The sequence below is a fragment of the Vulpes vulpes genome, chromosome 16 (genome assembly GCF_048418805.1).
Source record: "Vulpes vulpes isolate BD-2025 chromosome 16, VulVul3, whole genome shotgun sequence".
NCBI lineage: Eukaryota > Metazoa > Chordata > Mammalia > Carnivora > Canidae > Vulpes > Vulpes vulpes.
The window spans coordinates 41837347-41853368 of record NC_132795.1 but is presented as its reverse complement, the minus strand read 5'-3'; the positions used below and the strand labels follow the sequence as shown (position 1 = coordinate 41853368).

General features: G+C 42.8%; 1 protein-coding gene across 1 annotated transcript in view; it reads right to left on the bottom strand.

Moving 5' to 3' along the window:
- Window positions 1-16022, bottom strand: part of MYRFL (myelin regulatory factor like) — a 101809-nt gene that overhangs the window by 11896 nt on the left and 73891 nt on the right. The window contains exons 13-18 of the mRNA XM_072741590.1: window positions 8854-9017; window positions 8098-8161; window positions 3477-3562; window positions 1334-1408; window positions 1198-1250; window positions 898-1077 (exon numbers count right to left, since the gene is read on the bottom strand). Coding sequence (XP_072597691.1) covers window positions 898-1077; window positions 1198-1250; window positions 1334-1408; window positions 3477-3562; window positions 8098-8161; window positions 8854-9017 — 622 coding nt within the window. The remainder of the gene's footprint in view (window positions 1-897; window positions 1078-1197; window positions 1251-1333; window positions 1409-3476; window positions 3563-8097; window positions 8162-8853; window positions 9018-16022) is intronic.

Here is a 16022-nt window from a genome sequence, read left to right as displayed (position 1 = left end):
AGCTTTGAGAGCCGTGTTCTTATCACTGTTACAGAAATTGTAGAAATACATGTTGAGATGGAGTCTCCATTAGTTGGGTTCTAAATGACACCATGAGCGAGAGCCCTCTTTTGATCCACATTTGACATACAGAGTCAGAAATAAATTTTGGCCACAGTGAGCCACTGTAATTGGGGAGCTGTTGTTGCCATGGCATCTGAATACATAAGCCACCCTAACCTGTGTGTATTGCTATTATTGTCATCATTAGTCTATACGCTTGTGTGTGTGCAGAGGTTCCCCCCAAACAAAGAGTTAGGATACATTTGGATGTGTTATATATGTTTTTACAGAGATAACTATACTTTTAGCCCTTGATCAAGTCTCCATAATTTTTTTTAACATGAGAAATCTGTTACTTAAAAAATTCCGTGTGTGTGTGTGTGTGTGTGTGTGTGTGTTTCTCCCCAGGAGGAAGAAGCAGATATTCTGAAAGTGGTTGTGATTTTCACTGACTCGCAGCTTACCCTGAACTCATTAGAGTTCTAAAGCCTTTTGCATTTTGCCCTACTTGGTTTGGGCAGGAAGCCCAGATACGACATCATTTTATAAGTTCTAACTGAGCCAGAAAATCTACGCAACCCACCCAGGATTACTTGACATGTTCTACTATGACTGTCTTTGTTGGCCATGGACAAATGAGCCCTTTCCCCTTGCATCAACCACAATTTCATCCCCGGGCAGGGAACTCACGATTACAGAGACGGCAAGCTTGCACACTTGTGTTGGGGAGGATCTTGCCACCCCAAGTAGAACCACTGTCTGGAACCATGAACAGATTATGCAAGTAAATATTTGCAAAGAAAAACACCTCAGGGGCAGAGTCCCCACAGTCGCTTCTCTTTGAACATCCTTTACCTGCCCACGGCCCCGGATGGGCATCCTCCTCCCGGGACCGCCTCCGCACGCGACTTGAGGAGACTCTTCTCTTTCCCCAGATGGGGCAGCAGTAAGTCTCCCGACAGGGCAGGACCTCACAGAAAGTGATTTCTGGGACTTGAAGGGAGGCCTGTGTGGTCGCCAGGGCTGGAGGAGGTGCTGCAGAGAGTGGGGCGGAGGGGGAGGGAGACGACAAGGTTAACCTGAAAGGCTGGTTCTTCTGTTGACAATTCCCCTGAACCAGGCTGGGTTTGGGGGTGAGGAATGTGAAAGTCCTACCTGAGGGGGAGGCTGTGGGCGGCGGGGCCGGCTCCTGAGAGCTGGTGAGGTTGCTGAGGGAAGAGAGCAAACCGATTAACGAAGGAGGCCTTCAAGAGTCCTTCTCCCCCAAGGAAAAGCAGCCCAACACTCTCACCTCAGAGGGAGGTTTGGGGCACGTCGGTTTTGATCTTTTAAGCTAAGTATGTAAAGGGAGACTATCGTCAGGGCGCTGTTTAAAAAAGGAAACAGAAAACAACATGAGAAGGAAGGCTTAGGTGACAGATTTGAGCTCACATGCGTTCCCCCCCTACAGCTGGCGGCCACAGGTCCCCCCTGACGGGCCACAGGGCCACTGGGGCACCACGGAGCCGCCGGCCTGGGGCGAGCAAGCCCTCGGTGTCCCTGGGCCCAGAGGCCCTGGCTCCTCGGCGCTGGTGGACGTTTCCAGAGAGCAGCCCCCTGGGCCTGGGCTGCTGCCTCAGGAAGGCTAGGGGAGGAGGCCTGGGCCCCTGGGGGGGCCTCCCCTGAGCCCCTCTGACCTGGCCGGCCGCCTGCCTTTTCAGGCTGCAACAGCAGGCCGGGGAGAGGAGGCCACCGTGACTGCAAGGGGGGGCTGCGCCCTTTCCCTCGACCAGCAGGTCGCAGACACACAAGCAGCAGGTTTGCCCAAAGGCTCTGGGCTTTGGGAGGCCGCACTCCACAGCGCTGCGCCCCCAGACGTTCCCTGGAGCAAGGGCGCCCTGACAGTGGGCCACAGGACCGGCCAGCCTGGCCTCACACCTGCCTCCCCAGATGTGGCTCCCCACCCCATCGTGCCCTCCAAGGGCCTGGGGTGACTACTATCAAATAGACGCCAGCGAACGTGCGGCACTTCTGAATTCTACCCACAAAGAAGAAAGTCTGCAGAGTTCTCGGCTGGTTGCAGTGCTCCCCGTCCAGGCGCAGTGCTGCTGAGCCCCAGAGATGCCGTCACATGGACCCCACCTGCCACCTGCTGCCACCGGGGCTCCCGGGCCTCCCACCCTGCCCCCCGTTCCCTCAGGTGCTCGCTCTAAGTCATCTCCGGCATTCACGTCCACGCACGACCCCCAGAACTTCCAGAACCGTGCAGCAAGGGGACATCGGCTCCTCTCCTTGGGGGCAAATTCTGCTTCTGGCCCAGAGAGACCGTTTAGCAGGTGCTCGAATCCCAGTGCAGGGCAGCTCGCTGGGGAAACGGAGGAGAAGGCAGCGGGTCCCCAGGGCCTCGCACCCCAGGGGGCAGGGGGGGCAGAGACCCACGAGCCTCCAGAGCCAGGAAGGCGGTGGCCAGCAGCCACGAGCACCCTGGCCCCATCCCTCACTGGGCCTCGAGACCAGGCCCGGCAGCCCTTTCCTACACTTGCAAAGCATTTTTTGGGAGAGAGAGAGACAAACAGCCCTTCGGCCAGCCCAACAGGCTACGGACAGGGAGACCCAGAGGACCCAGGCCCCTGGAGCCCCAGGAAGGCCCTGCCCCCCAGGGAGGCCTGGCTCCCCTCGCCCTGCAGAGGCGGACGGGGGTAAGTGCCCGCTGCTTGCACAGCAAACTCTCCATCCTGACTGTGTCTGCGGGCCTCAGCTGCTTAGCACATCTGGCTGCAGTTTCAATATACTGTATACCCTGGGGTTCTCTCGTAGGCCCTTTGCTGGGAAGTCTTCACTGAGGAATCTAGAAGAATCCTAACAATCAGGCGTGTCCAGGGGAGCACAGATTGCACCAGACTGCCTTCCCTCTTACTCCTTTCCCCCAAATGGACGGGAAAGAGAACCAACAATTTGAGACAATTATTTATAACACTGAATAAAAAAAGATACACACACACACACACACACACACACACACACACACACACAAGGCCCAGTAAGCTACTAAAAAATATCAGTTGATTGAAAAAAAAAATCATCCTTCATGCCACATTTAGGTACAGAAAGCCCATGCTTTTTTTCGTTAGAATATGAGTTTATAAAGGGCCTCCTGGAGCACCCAGGTGGCTGAGTCGGTAAGCACCTGCCTCTGGCTCAGGTCAGGATCCTGAGGCCCCACATCAGGTCCCCTGCTCAGCGAGGAGACTGCTTCTCCGCCATCATCCCCCCCACCGATAATAAATAAAGTCTTAAAAAAGAAAGCAGGGGGTTCGCTTACCTCTAAGCTAAATCCAAGGTCAATGTCCAGTTAAAGGCCCCTCGTTGGGGTCAGTCCCTAGTCCATACGTGAGAAAAGGAAAATGGGAAGGAAAAAAGAGCTTGAGATAGCAGAACACTGAAGCTTTTCTTACCAAAATGCCATCACAGCGATGAGAGTTATAACCAAGGTCTGGAAAACCCAGTTAGGACACAGCCGTTTTTTTCCTGAAAAACAAACCTGTAAAAAAAAGATGGTGTTGGGAGGTGAGGTGAGCCAGCAGTGCTCACTGTGGGGAGAATCCCAGCAGGGCTGCTCAGGGTGCTGTCTTCAACCTCCGCCTCCCTCCCGCCCGGTCCCCGGAAAACCAAGTTCTCCCAAAGCCCGGCTCTCCCTTTCCTGACTCTCCAGGCTACAGTCACTGGTCCTTTCCCCCGGCTTCCTGCAGGACAAGCATCCGTGCCCTTCCTCCCGCGCTCATCTTAGTTTTATTTAGTTTCACGAGAGCAGAGGGCCTACAGACGGGATACCGCCGGAACCCACATGTCCATCGCCTTTACTGCGACACCTCTGAATATCACAAGGTCTTTGAGACGTGATGGAATAAATGATGGAATAAATCCCAGTGGGAGAATTTCAGGCATCATGACAAACCATGGGAAAGACTTTCATTGTGTGAAATCCTAAGTACTCTTTAAATCATTTTGAAGAACAGTTCTGGACCTGTGTCTTCTTGATCCTTATGCCCAGTCAACAAATATTCATTAAGCACTGCTATGTTTAACACTACGGGGAACCTAAAAATAAGTAAGGTACGGAATGAATGAGGCCAACCTCTAGGACCGGTGCATATGGGCGAAAAACCTGCATGTGAGGAACGGGCCCAGGACCAGGGAATAGACTGCCAGGTAACCGGTGATGAATCTCGCTGAAAGGATAGGAGTGGTTTGCTGCCCACCTTAACAAGGGTGTCCCTGAGGTGGGAGGTTTTCTACTAATACAACAGGGAGAGTCTTATGTTTGCTCCCCCCTGTGGGGTACAGGATAGGATCATGCTTTTGGTTGGAAGCTAATTGGAGGATGACGGTAGTTGAGAAATAGCTTAAAATCAGTCTTTATTTGGATTTCTTGGGCTGGTTCTCTGAATAAGTAAAATGTCCTTCAATGTTATATTGGGGCTCAGGGTGGGATTAGGCATGTAGCAAATATGCAAACCCTTAGGGCGCCGGAAGCCACTCTGGATACTAAGAAGTGAATGGCCCACACCATCCTGACATCGCACTGGAAGTGTTCAGAGGACGGCCTCATAATGTGCTGTACAGAGGAGGGACTCAATGAATTTGTTGAATCGACTGGAATTAAATAGCATTAGTCGCAGGATAAGAGCTTCCCCCTCCAATCTATTCCCCACAGCTGCTGGATTATTTTAAATCTCCATGCTTTTGTTTCAAATCCTTTGACCTAGTATGGGGAAATGATCTAAGACCTGGAGTTAGGCTTGAGTCAGGTCCTAAATAAGTCATCTAAATGCCATTAAACCTCATTTCCCTCATCAATAAAGTAGGAATGATAAAATAATACCCGTCAACAGAGTTATTGGATGGGTCCAACTAATAGTGCAATGGTTCTCAAATTCAGGCCCACATGAGAATTACTGTGGAATTTATTGGAATTTCTAGCAAATTCTGCTTGAAGGCCTGAAGACCTTCCCACCCCACCCCAATCACCAACATACAGCAGGGATCACCCACCTATCTCTTGAAGGGAGAGAAAGAGAAGGAAGGAAGAGGAACACTAGATTGGATGAGCACTACTCAGGAGATCTCAATCTTCTTCCAGGACAAGTGCCACCACAGGCGGCTGTGTGGAAGTTGAGCCGGCCAGGTTTCTTACCATCTGGTAAGGCCCACAGCCAGCACTTTGCTCACTGATGCACCCACCCAACCCAAGAGTAGCACACTCTGCTCACACACATATGTTTCAGTGACCCAAGGATGACGGAGGGGCTGGTGTCATGGAAGGGAAAGTAAACTTCAGAGAAATAGTCAAGACCTCCTGCAGAAACGGCACAGGGGAAGCAAAACATCCGCATTACTTGTACTCTAACAAGCCCCCCGAAGCCTCTGATAACAGGCCAGAGTATAAGAACCACTCAAGTCATGGGTTTGAAAATGCTAATAAGAGTGAACACCTGGGGCACCTGGTTGCTTAAGCATCCGAGTCTTGATCTCAGCTCAAGGGTCAATCTCAAGGTTGTGAGTTGAAGCCCCACATTGGTCTTCATGCTAAGCATGGAGCCTACTTAGTAATAATAATATTAAAAAAAGAGAGAACATGTACAAAACACTTACTATGTGCCTTCCTCTCTTCTGAGTGCTCGCTATATACTAATTTGTTTAGCCTCATGATAATCCTTGACAACCCTGTGAGGCAGGTACTGTCATCATCCCCGATTTATGGAGAAGGGAAATAATGAAGGCTAAGTTCCTTACCCAGGATCACACAGCTAGTAAGTCAGCCAGGAATGAAACCAAAAAAACCATTTGGCTCCAGAATCCCGGCTCCTAACCACCGCTATGTTGCCGCCCTCTCTCTGTGAGACAAGAGAACACTCTACAACTTAGATAGTATTGTTACTATTCCAAAGGGTTTTCATGCTCATAAGGGAACTGTTTCACAGGTGGTCCAGGATATCTGAGCCCTATCTATCCATTTGGTCCTCTCTTCTACTCTCCTCCCTAACCAACTCCCACCTCATCCTTCAATGAAGCCAGTGCCAGCCCCCGGCTCTCCCCTTGTGCCCTTCCCTCTGGAACCCCTCCTCTACCTACCCAGAGCTCACTCCTCCCAGAAGGCCCAGCCCCCTAACGTTCCTGCAGCACTCTGAGCCTTTGCAACATTCACCACATCTAGATACAACTGTTCTTTAGGTTGTCCTCTGATCTCCTGATCTTCCCGGGCTACCTAGAAATGCCTTAGAAGGCGGCATGTCTTATTCACCTTTGTCTGCCCCCTACAAGCTTATGGCAGTGACTCTAGGAGGTCTCTGAGGTTGAATGGGTGCTCTTTAGTACTTAATATAAATCCTCTAATGTCTACAGCCCAATCCCCTTCCCCACCCACATACCCAAGACACTGAACCACTCAGGGAAGGGTATCAGACGGGGCTTTCCATTCATGTGTTCGTTTCACAAGTATTTCTTGAGTACCTACTATATGCCAGTCCCTGGCGATGCAGAGTGAGGAAGGCAGACAATGGGGCCTGTTCTCATGAACCACACATTGTAGTTAATATTCTGAGATAACTGCAAAATAAAGGGATTCTCTGGGTGCCAGGTGAGAGCTACAGAGGTTGCACATGACCAAATTGCAGCAATCAGGGCCGCCGTGGACGTGGATACCATTCCCTCCTTCCCATTGCAAATTGGTGAGTACAAAGGGTACCCTTCCTACAAAATATTTTTAATAGTTTGTGCTTATTGAGCAGACTGCTGTGTGCTGGGCACTGTGGATAAGGGCTTCATCTTATTTAATCCTGTAAATAATCTGTGCAAGGCAGATACCATTTTTATCTTTATTTCTCAATGTAATTAAGCAACTTGCCCGAAGACACTTCTACATATATATTTACTCATGGGTTTATGTTTGTTGGCACACCAAGTAGCTTGTCAGCAACATAACATTTCAGCGGTTGTTAGTAGAATATTAAACTCTTTCTGAATCCTTTTAGAATAGGTCAAGGCAGTATAACATGAGTAGAGATAAATATGGCAATGGCTCAAACACCAGGTCAGCCCATAACAAGACATAGATTAAGGTCAAGAATGTCTTCTCCTGGAAAGGACCACCTGTGGAATACTGGTGGCTCACAGGGAACAAGTGGAGTCTCACAGCTGTCTTGTCTGAATTGCAGCTGGAAAGGGAATATTGCGGCTTCTCCCCCACTGACATTTCTCTGCAGTGGAGAGGGTGTTGTACTTCAATAAATGATTAACCCTCACTTTTTACTGTAAATGTTACCCAGTTTGAGGATGAAAGTTCTCTTTATTCATTAATAAAACCATCACACTTTAACCCCTGCAAGAAAGTGAATGCCTGTTTCCCCATTTGCACAAACAGTACTAAATATCAAAGGGAAAAGAGGGATTTGGGGATTAAAAGAAGTCTCTCTGGGATCTTCGGAAGCCACAGATAAGGAATTAGATTGGGTTAAGGCATCAGATCTTGCAGCCAAGGGCCATATGCATGCGGTGATTCATGAATTTCACTTGCGGGGTGGGGCGCACAGTATAAACTGGCAAGATAGTATTTCTGAAATGAATTCTGTTCTGTGCTCACTCCTCTAAACATCTTTTTGAAAAAACAGTGTCTATTAAAGGGGTGGTATAACTAAATAAAGTGTTGGGATGCCTGGCTGGCTCAGTCGGTTAAGCGTCTGCCTTCAGCTCAGGTCATGATCTCAGGGTCCAGGGATCAAGCCCTACATTGGACTCCTCAGGGAGTCTGCTTCTCCCTCTACCTGCTGCTCATGTTCTGTCTCTCTCTCTCTCTCTCTCTATCAAATAAATAAAAATAAAATAAAATACCTAAAGTGCATAAGGATAAACTAGGGAGTCTATCAACAAATAAATGAAAAGCATTCTTGATCAATTTCTCTAAAGACTTTTTCTTCTTCTTCTTCTTCTTCTTCTTCTTCTTCTTCTTCTTCTTCTTCTTTTTTTTATTTTGGTAGAGAAAACATCATCACTGTTCAATACAAATTTCAGTCTATTTACCTTGTTGGTTTTTTTGGGGACAGCCCTTCTCCTAGAGGAGGCACTAACCGCTCTGCTAAATTTGCTAAAAAAAAAAAAAAAAAAAAAAAAGAGTGAGAGAATGTTAATTACTATTCAAATGCCTCTCCAGGAGTCATAAGACAAAGGCCCAGGCTGCCACTAACACAGCAGTCTGACTTTTTTCTGTAATACAGTGGTAATTTTAAAAAGGAAAAGTCAAAGCAATTGAGCATTCCTTTTGTGGAAAAGATCCTTAGTAAGCATAAATGAATGCATTAAACCTTGCATTTATTTTTTTCTCATAATTAGACCCCAGGAAATATGCATTTACCTCCTTAAGTAATGAAAAAAACTACAAGTCTTTTCCCTGAGAACCAAACATGATTTTCTAAATTTAGAAAGGGCCACTTCTCCTCCTTAAAGGAGAAGTCATCCTTTGCTAAAACGTAACATTTCCTAAAACACCTTGCTCTTAAACAGATACTTCATGTTTTGTTTCCTTTTTTTAAAGCAGCAACAGAAAGAAAGAAAGAAAGAAAGAAAGAAAGAAAGAAAGAAAGAAAGAAAGAAAATTATCACAGAAGGCAGTGGCGTTCCAAAACATTCTATAAAGAGAATAGGAGAGTAATTACATCATCAGAGAGTAATGGTTGCTGCTGGATCAGAAAGACCACGTTCTAGGGTCCAGTTCTGGAAAGGCTCCACTCCCCCCTTCCTCCTGACCCAACACGACTCGCATGGCCCTTCGGGATGTACCTGATTGAGCTTGCTTCGCTGGCTGATGACTTGCAACTACTGAGTCGCTTTAGCCTGGCCAGCTTTCTGTTCCATATTTCTAACTCTTCTATCCTTTCTTCAAGGTTGTTGGTTAGTTTGCAGAGCTGCTTCACTGCACCCACATTTTCCATAAAGATCTGGTCCTAGAAATGAAAACAGTACATAACAGGGCATAAACCTACAGTGTGAGACCACCAGGGACCTGTCCACAGTCCATTCAAAGTCAGGTGAAACAACCACTGCAAAGGATTATACACACGTTACAGCCTCAAGTTCATTCAAGATAAAACTGGAGAGGTTTGCAACTTAAAATGATCTTGCTAAACTGCTGGCTGTGTAGTAAAACTGCTTATGTTCAATTTGCAATAAAATGGAAATATGTCCTTGTAATCCAAGAGAGAGAATGGAGCTGAAGGACATTGTCAGGTTTGGAATCTGAAGATTTATTTGGTATGGCCATTATACTATATTTAAAACTCATAAAAGGAAAATCATATCAGGCTTCTGAATGTTGATTTGTGTGTACATCACGAAATCCTTGTAAGAAATGGTTCTAGTTCTTCTTGGTAAGATGTGCTTGCTCGAGTGAAGGGGAAAGGAATGAAGACCTGGGCTTTTCTCTGAAGTCTGCCCCTTACTAGATGTGAGACTCTGTATAAAACAAAACAACCTCTCTGAGCTTCAGTATCTTCATCTATAAGCATGAAAATAATTCTTGAGATGTTAATTTCTTTTCTTTAAAAAAAAAGATTTTATTTCTTTATTTGATAGAGAGAGAGTGAGAGAGCATGAGCAGGGGGAAAGAGCAGAGGGAGGAGCAGACTCCCCGCTGAGCAGGGAGCCCAACGTGGGACTGGATCCCAGGACCCTGGGGTCATGACCTGAGCCCAAGGCAGACTTAACAAACTGAGCTTAACCAATTTAGCCACCCAGGCACCCCTGAGGTGTTAATTCCTGCTTTAACATCCCATGAACTATCAATTTCTATTTTAGCCTAACTCCCAAACAGAATTGAAAACAACACCACTTAACTCTATCTGTTCAGAGAAGGTCACTGACACACCAGAAAGAGCAAGAAAGGGAAACCACCACAGCCAGAGTGTGCCAGCCATCCCTTCTCCCACCCACGCACTTCAGTTGTCATAGAAACATGTGTGTCTCACTCAGCCATAACAAAAACACTGGAAAGCTCTCATCAACTCACATCCTGATCCCTGTGACCTCCTCTCCTCACCCCCTCTCTGTTTACAAGTTCTGAATGCCACAGAATTCTTTGGGGCTCATAGAGTCCAGTCCACTGTTGTAAAATGATGAGCTCAAGGCCAAAAGTGAAAGATTGTTTTATAGTTGGGAGATCAGACTTGGGGCTGTGTGTCCTTGAGATTCTCATGATGCAAACTGAAGCTTTACGGGTTTCAAACACTGTAAAGCAACCACACAGAAAGGAATCAAAAGCTGAACATTATAAACTTAAGGCTTAGTTTATGAAGTTTAAAGACATGCACACTGGTATGAAACACACCAGTAAAGGTAAATATATAGTCAATTTCAAAATACTCTACTACTGTAATATGATGGTATGTAAATCCTTTAACACTAGTATAAAAGTTCAAAGACAAAAGTACTAAAAATAACTATAGCTATAATAATTAGTTAATGGTACATACATAAGAAGAGGTATATTATGACATCAAAAACATAAAACATGGAGATGTAAGTAAAAGGGTAGAGTTTTTGTATATGATCAAAATTCAGTTGTTATCAGACTAAAATAAGCTATATCTGTACGATAGTTTATGTAAGCCTCAAAACTTTGTGTAACACAAAGTTAATAAACCTATGAAAGATAAAGAGAAGGGAGTCAAAGCATACCACTACAGAAAAATCAGTTCATAAAGGAACACAGCACAGGAGGAAGAAAAGAACAGGGAAACAGCCAAAAAACAATTAGTAAGATGGCATTAATAAGTCCTTACCTATCAATAATCACTATAAATATAAATGGATTAAATTCTCCAACCAAAAGACAGAGAGAGAGTGAATGAATTAAAAAAAAATTTTTTTTTGCTATATGTTGCTTCCTACAAGAGATGCACACCAGCTTTAAGGACACACACAGGCTTAAGGAATGGAAAAAGATACTGCATGCAAATAGAAATGAAAAGAGAGCATGGGTTGCTATACTTATATCAGATATACTTACGTCAGATAAAATAGAATTTAAGTCAAAAACTGTAACAAGAGGGGCACCTGGGTGGCTCGGCAGTTGAGTGTCTATTTCTGGCTCAAGTTGTGATCTGGGGTCCTGGGATTGAGTCTTGCATCAGACTCCCCACAGGGAACCTGCTTCTCCCTCTGTCTATGTCTCTGCTTCTCTGTGTGTGTCTCTCATGAAACAATAAATAAAATCTTAAAAGAAAAAAAAACTGCAACAAGAGACAAAAAAGGTCATATACTGATAAAGGGGTCAATTAATCACTGATAAAGGGGAACATTCATCAGAATATAACAATTGTAAATATATACCTCTATACTCTATATTTATATCTCTCTATCTCTCTCTTGAGAGAGACTTGAAGGAAGAAATAGAAGCTATATAATAACAGTAAAGGACTTCAGTATTCTACTTTCAATGATGGATAGCTTATCCAGACAGGAGATCAACATGGATTGATTGAACTTGAATTAGGCTTTAGACCAAATGGACCTAAAAGCTATATCAGAAATCCCACCCAACAGAGCTGAATACACAGTTTTCTCAAATGCATACAGGACATTCTCAAGGCTAGATTATATGTTAAGTCACAAAACAAGCCTTACAAATTTAAGAAGATTAAGATCATACCAAGTATCTCTCCTAACTACAATGGTATGCAACTAGAAATTCAAGAGGAAGACTTGAAAATTCACAAATATGTGAAAATTAAACAATACATGCCTGCAAAACTAATGGGTTAAAGAGGAAATCAAAAGGGAAATTAAAAACATCTTGAAACAAATAAAAATGGAAATGCAATATAAGAAAACTTATAGGATATAGCAAAAGTAGTTTCAAGAGGGAATTTTATAGCAATAAACACATTAAGAAGAATAAAGGAAGATCTCAAATAAAAAAAACTAACTTTACACCTCAAGGAACTATAAAAAGAAAAACAAACTCAGATGAAAGATAGTAGAAGGAAAGAAATAACAAAGATCAGAGTGAAATAAATTAAACAGAGATCAGAAACACTATGGAAAAGATCAACAAAACTAAGAGCTTGTTTTTTGAAAAGATAAACAAAATTGACAAACTTTAGCTAGATTAAGGGGGAAAAAAGAGAGAAGATTCAAATAAATCACATCAGAAAGGAGAAGTGACATTACAGCTGATACCAAAAACACTAAGGATCATAAGAAAATACTATGAACAATTATACTCCAACAAATTGGGTAAGTTAGAAAAAAATGGATATTCCTAGAAACATACAACCTACCAAGATTGAATCACAAAGAAATAGAAAATCTAACAGACCAAGTAAGAAAAGGAGATTGAATCAAGAATTTTGGTACTCACGTTTATTAGAGATAACTGTCTATAATTATCTCTTTTTTTTTTGTAGTATACCACATTAATAAAATCATATGATCATCTCAATAGATGTTAGAAAATAGAAAAAGTATTTGACAAAATTCAGCATCTTTTTGTGAAAAAGAAACCTCCTAATGAAATACAGATGGACTATACCTCAACATAATAAAAGCCCTATATGGTAAGTCCATATCTAACATTACACTCAATGATGGAAAGCTGAAAGTTTTTTTTCTAAGATCAAGAACAAGACAAGGAAGCTCACTGCCCTGTAATTCTATGCAACATAATACTGGAAGTCCTAGACAAAGCAATTAGACAAGAAAAAGAAATAAAAGTTATCCAAATTGGAAAGGAAGAAGTAAACTGTATCTGTTACAGATGATATGTTCTTATATAGAGAAAATCCTAAAGATTCCACCAAAAACTTAGAATTAATGAATTTACTAAAGTTGCGGGACACAAAATCAATATGCAAAAATTAGGTGCATTTCTTATACACTAACAACAAACTATTTAAAAAAGAAATAAAAATCCCATTTATAATAGCATCAAAAACAACAAATACTTAGGAATAAATTTATCCAGGAGGTGAAAGATCTGCACATTAAAAATTATAAGACATTGATGAAAAAAATTGAAGACACAAATACATGGAAAGATATCTTATATTCTTGGATCAGAACAATTAACATTGTTAGAATGTCCATACTATTCAAAGCCATCTATAGATGCAGTGTAATCCTTCTCAAAATTCCAATGGCATCTTTCACAGAAACAGAAAAAAAAAATCCTAAAATTTGTATGGAGCCACAAAACATCCCTAAATCGAAAGCAACCCTGAGAAAGAACAAAACTGGAGTCATCACACTTCCTGATTTCAACTATAATGAAGCTATAACAATCCAAATAAGACTAGCATAACAACAGACATATGGACCAATGGAATAGAACTGAGAGCCCAGAAATAAACCCACACATATATATATCTCCACTAAAATTTGACATGGGAGCCAAGAGTACTTAATGGGGAAAAGATAGTTTCTTTAACAGTGTTGAGAAAATTGGATATTCACATGCAAAAGTATGAAATTGGAGCCCTACCTTATACCACTCACAAAAATTAAATATATTAAAGACTTAAATGTAGACCTAAGACCATAAAACTCGTAGAAGAAAACAGGGAAAAAATTTCTTGACATCAGTCTTGGGAACCATTTTTTTGGATATGACACTGAAAGCACAAGCAATAAAAGCAAAAATAAACAAGTGGATGAGATGCCTGGGTGGCTCAGTGGTTGAGCATCTGCCTTCGGCTCAGGGCGCAATCCCAGTCTGGGGATCGAGTCCCACATCAGACTCCCTTTGAGGAGCGTGCTTCTCCCTCTGCATATGTCTCTGCCCCTCTCTGTGTCTCTCATGAATAAATAATAAAATCTTAAAATAAATAAACAAATAAGTGGGACTATATCAAACTAAAGAGCTTTTGTACAAAAAAAGAAAACATCAACAAAGTTAAAAGGCAATCTAAAGAGTGGAAGAAAATATTGGCAAACCATGTATCTGATAAGTGGTCAATATTCAAACTACATAAGGAACTCATACAACTCAGTAGCAAAACACAAATAATTTGATTAAAATGGGCATGAATGAATATTTTTCCAAAGAATACATACAAATGGCTAAAAGGTCCATGAAAGGATGCTCAGTATCACTAATCATTAGGGAAATGCAAATCAAAACTACAGCGAGGTATCATCACATACCTGTTAGGATGGCTATTTTTTAAAAGGCAGGAAAGAGATGACAAGTGTTGGTGAAGGTATGGGAAAGGGGAACCCTTGTACACTCTTGGTAGAAATGTTAATTGGTACAGGCACTATAGAATACAAAATGGATATACTCCCTCCCCAAAATTTCTGGGTGTATATCCGAAAGACATGAAATTACTGTCTTTAAGAGTTATGTGCACCCCTAAGCTCATTGCATAGCCAAGATATGGAAACAATCTAAGTATCCATTGATAGATGAATGGATAAAGAAAATAGGATACACACACACACAGAATATTATTCAGCTATAATAAGAAGGAAATCCTGCCATTTGTGACAGGAACTGAGAGCTATATGCTAAGTGAATTAAGTGAGACATAGAAAGACTATGATATCATTACATGTGGAAGCTAAAAAAGCCAAACTCAGAGAAACAGAGTAGGATGGTGGTTGTCAGAGGCTGAGAGATGGGGGAAATGAGGAGACGTTCATTAAAAGGTACAAACTCAATTTATTATTTTTTTTAAAGATTTTACTTATTTATTCATGAGAGACACAGAGGGAGACAGAGACCCAGGCAGAGGGAGAAGCAGGCTCCATGCAGGAGCCCGACATGGGACTCGATCCCAGGATCCCGGGGTCATGCCCTGAGCTGAAGGCAGACACTCAACCGCTGAGCCACCCAGGCGCCCCATACAAACTCAATTTAAAATGAATAAATTCTGAGGATCTAATATACTGCATCATGACTATAGTTAACAATATTGTATTATATACTTGGAAGTTGCTAAGAGAGTAGATCTTAAATGTTCTCACCACACACACACACAATAATTACGTGGGTGATGGATGTCTTAACTAACCTTATTGTACTAATCATTTTGTAATATGCATGTGTATCACATAATCATGTTGTATACCTTAAACTTATATCTCAATAAAGCCAAAAAAAAAAAAAACCCACACTTGGTAAAAGGAAGGATAGTTGGTGGGGGATTTGAAGAAAATAAGATAGGACACAAATTGAAAACTGGCAAATCTGGGTGAAGTATATACATGGGTATCACTATTATTCTAAGTTTGCGTATATTTGAGATTTTTTTATTAAAAATGTTAAAAAATGAGTAAATCAGAAAACAACCAAAAATCTTCTGACAAAAGCTCTTTAAGATTTTCTAATTCTGGTAAAATGTTCCCTTACATCTAAATTTTTTTAATAAAAATAAGGCAGAAATCATGAAGACAAGAATAACATCCTATGGTTCTAAATCCTAGTAAGTGCCATACAACCATTCACGATGTCTACACTCCGGAAAGCCTTATACTATAATTATAACTGGTCATTACATCAGTGGTCCCAAACAGATTCCCAGCCATCATCTCTGACTCCTCCCCACCCGCTCCCGACGGGGGATCCACTGTGCCACGCCCCTGCCACACGACCAGTTCAGTCTCCCAAACCTCCTGACTCTGCCCACTTTTCTCCATCCTCACTGGCACAACCATACCTAGCTTGTTTTATTTTTCTTGTCAACCAGCTTCCTCTTCTTTTTTTAATGCTCGCTTGATACATGGCTTTGTGATTTAGCCCCAACGAGAGCAGACCATGGAAGATGATACTAAAGTCCCCTTTCCAGTGCAGTAAGGTCATTCTGCAGTGTCTATCCAACAGGACTTTTAATGCTGCCTCATGAGATATGAGCAATTGGCTGCAATTGTCCAGTTACTTGTAAATAATGATGACAAGCCAGCTCTGATTTCTCCAACTCAAATTTGCTGGCACCATACATCTTCCGGGTAGATCC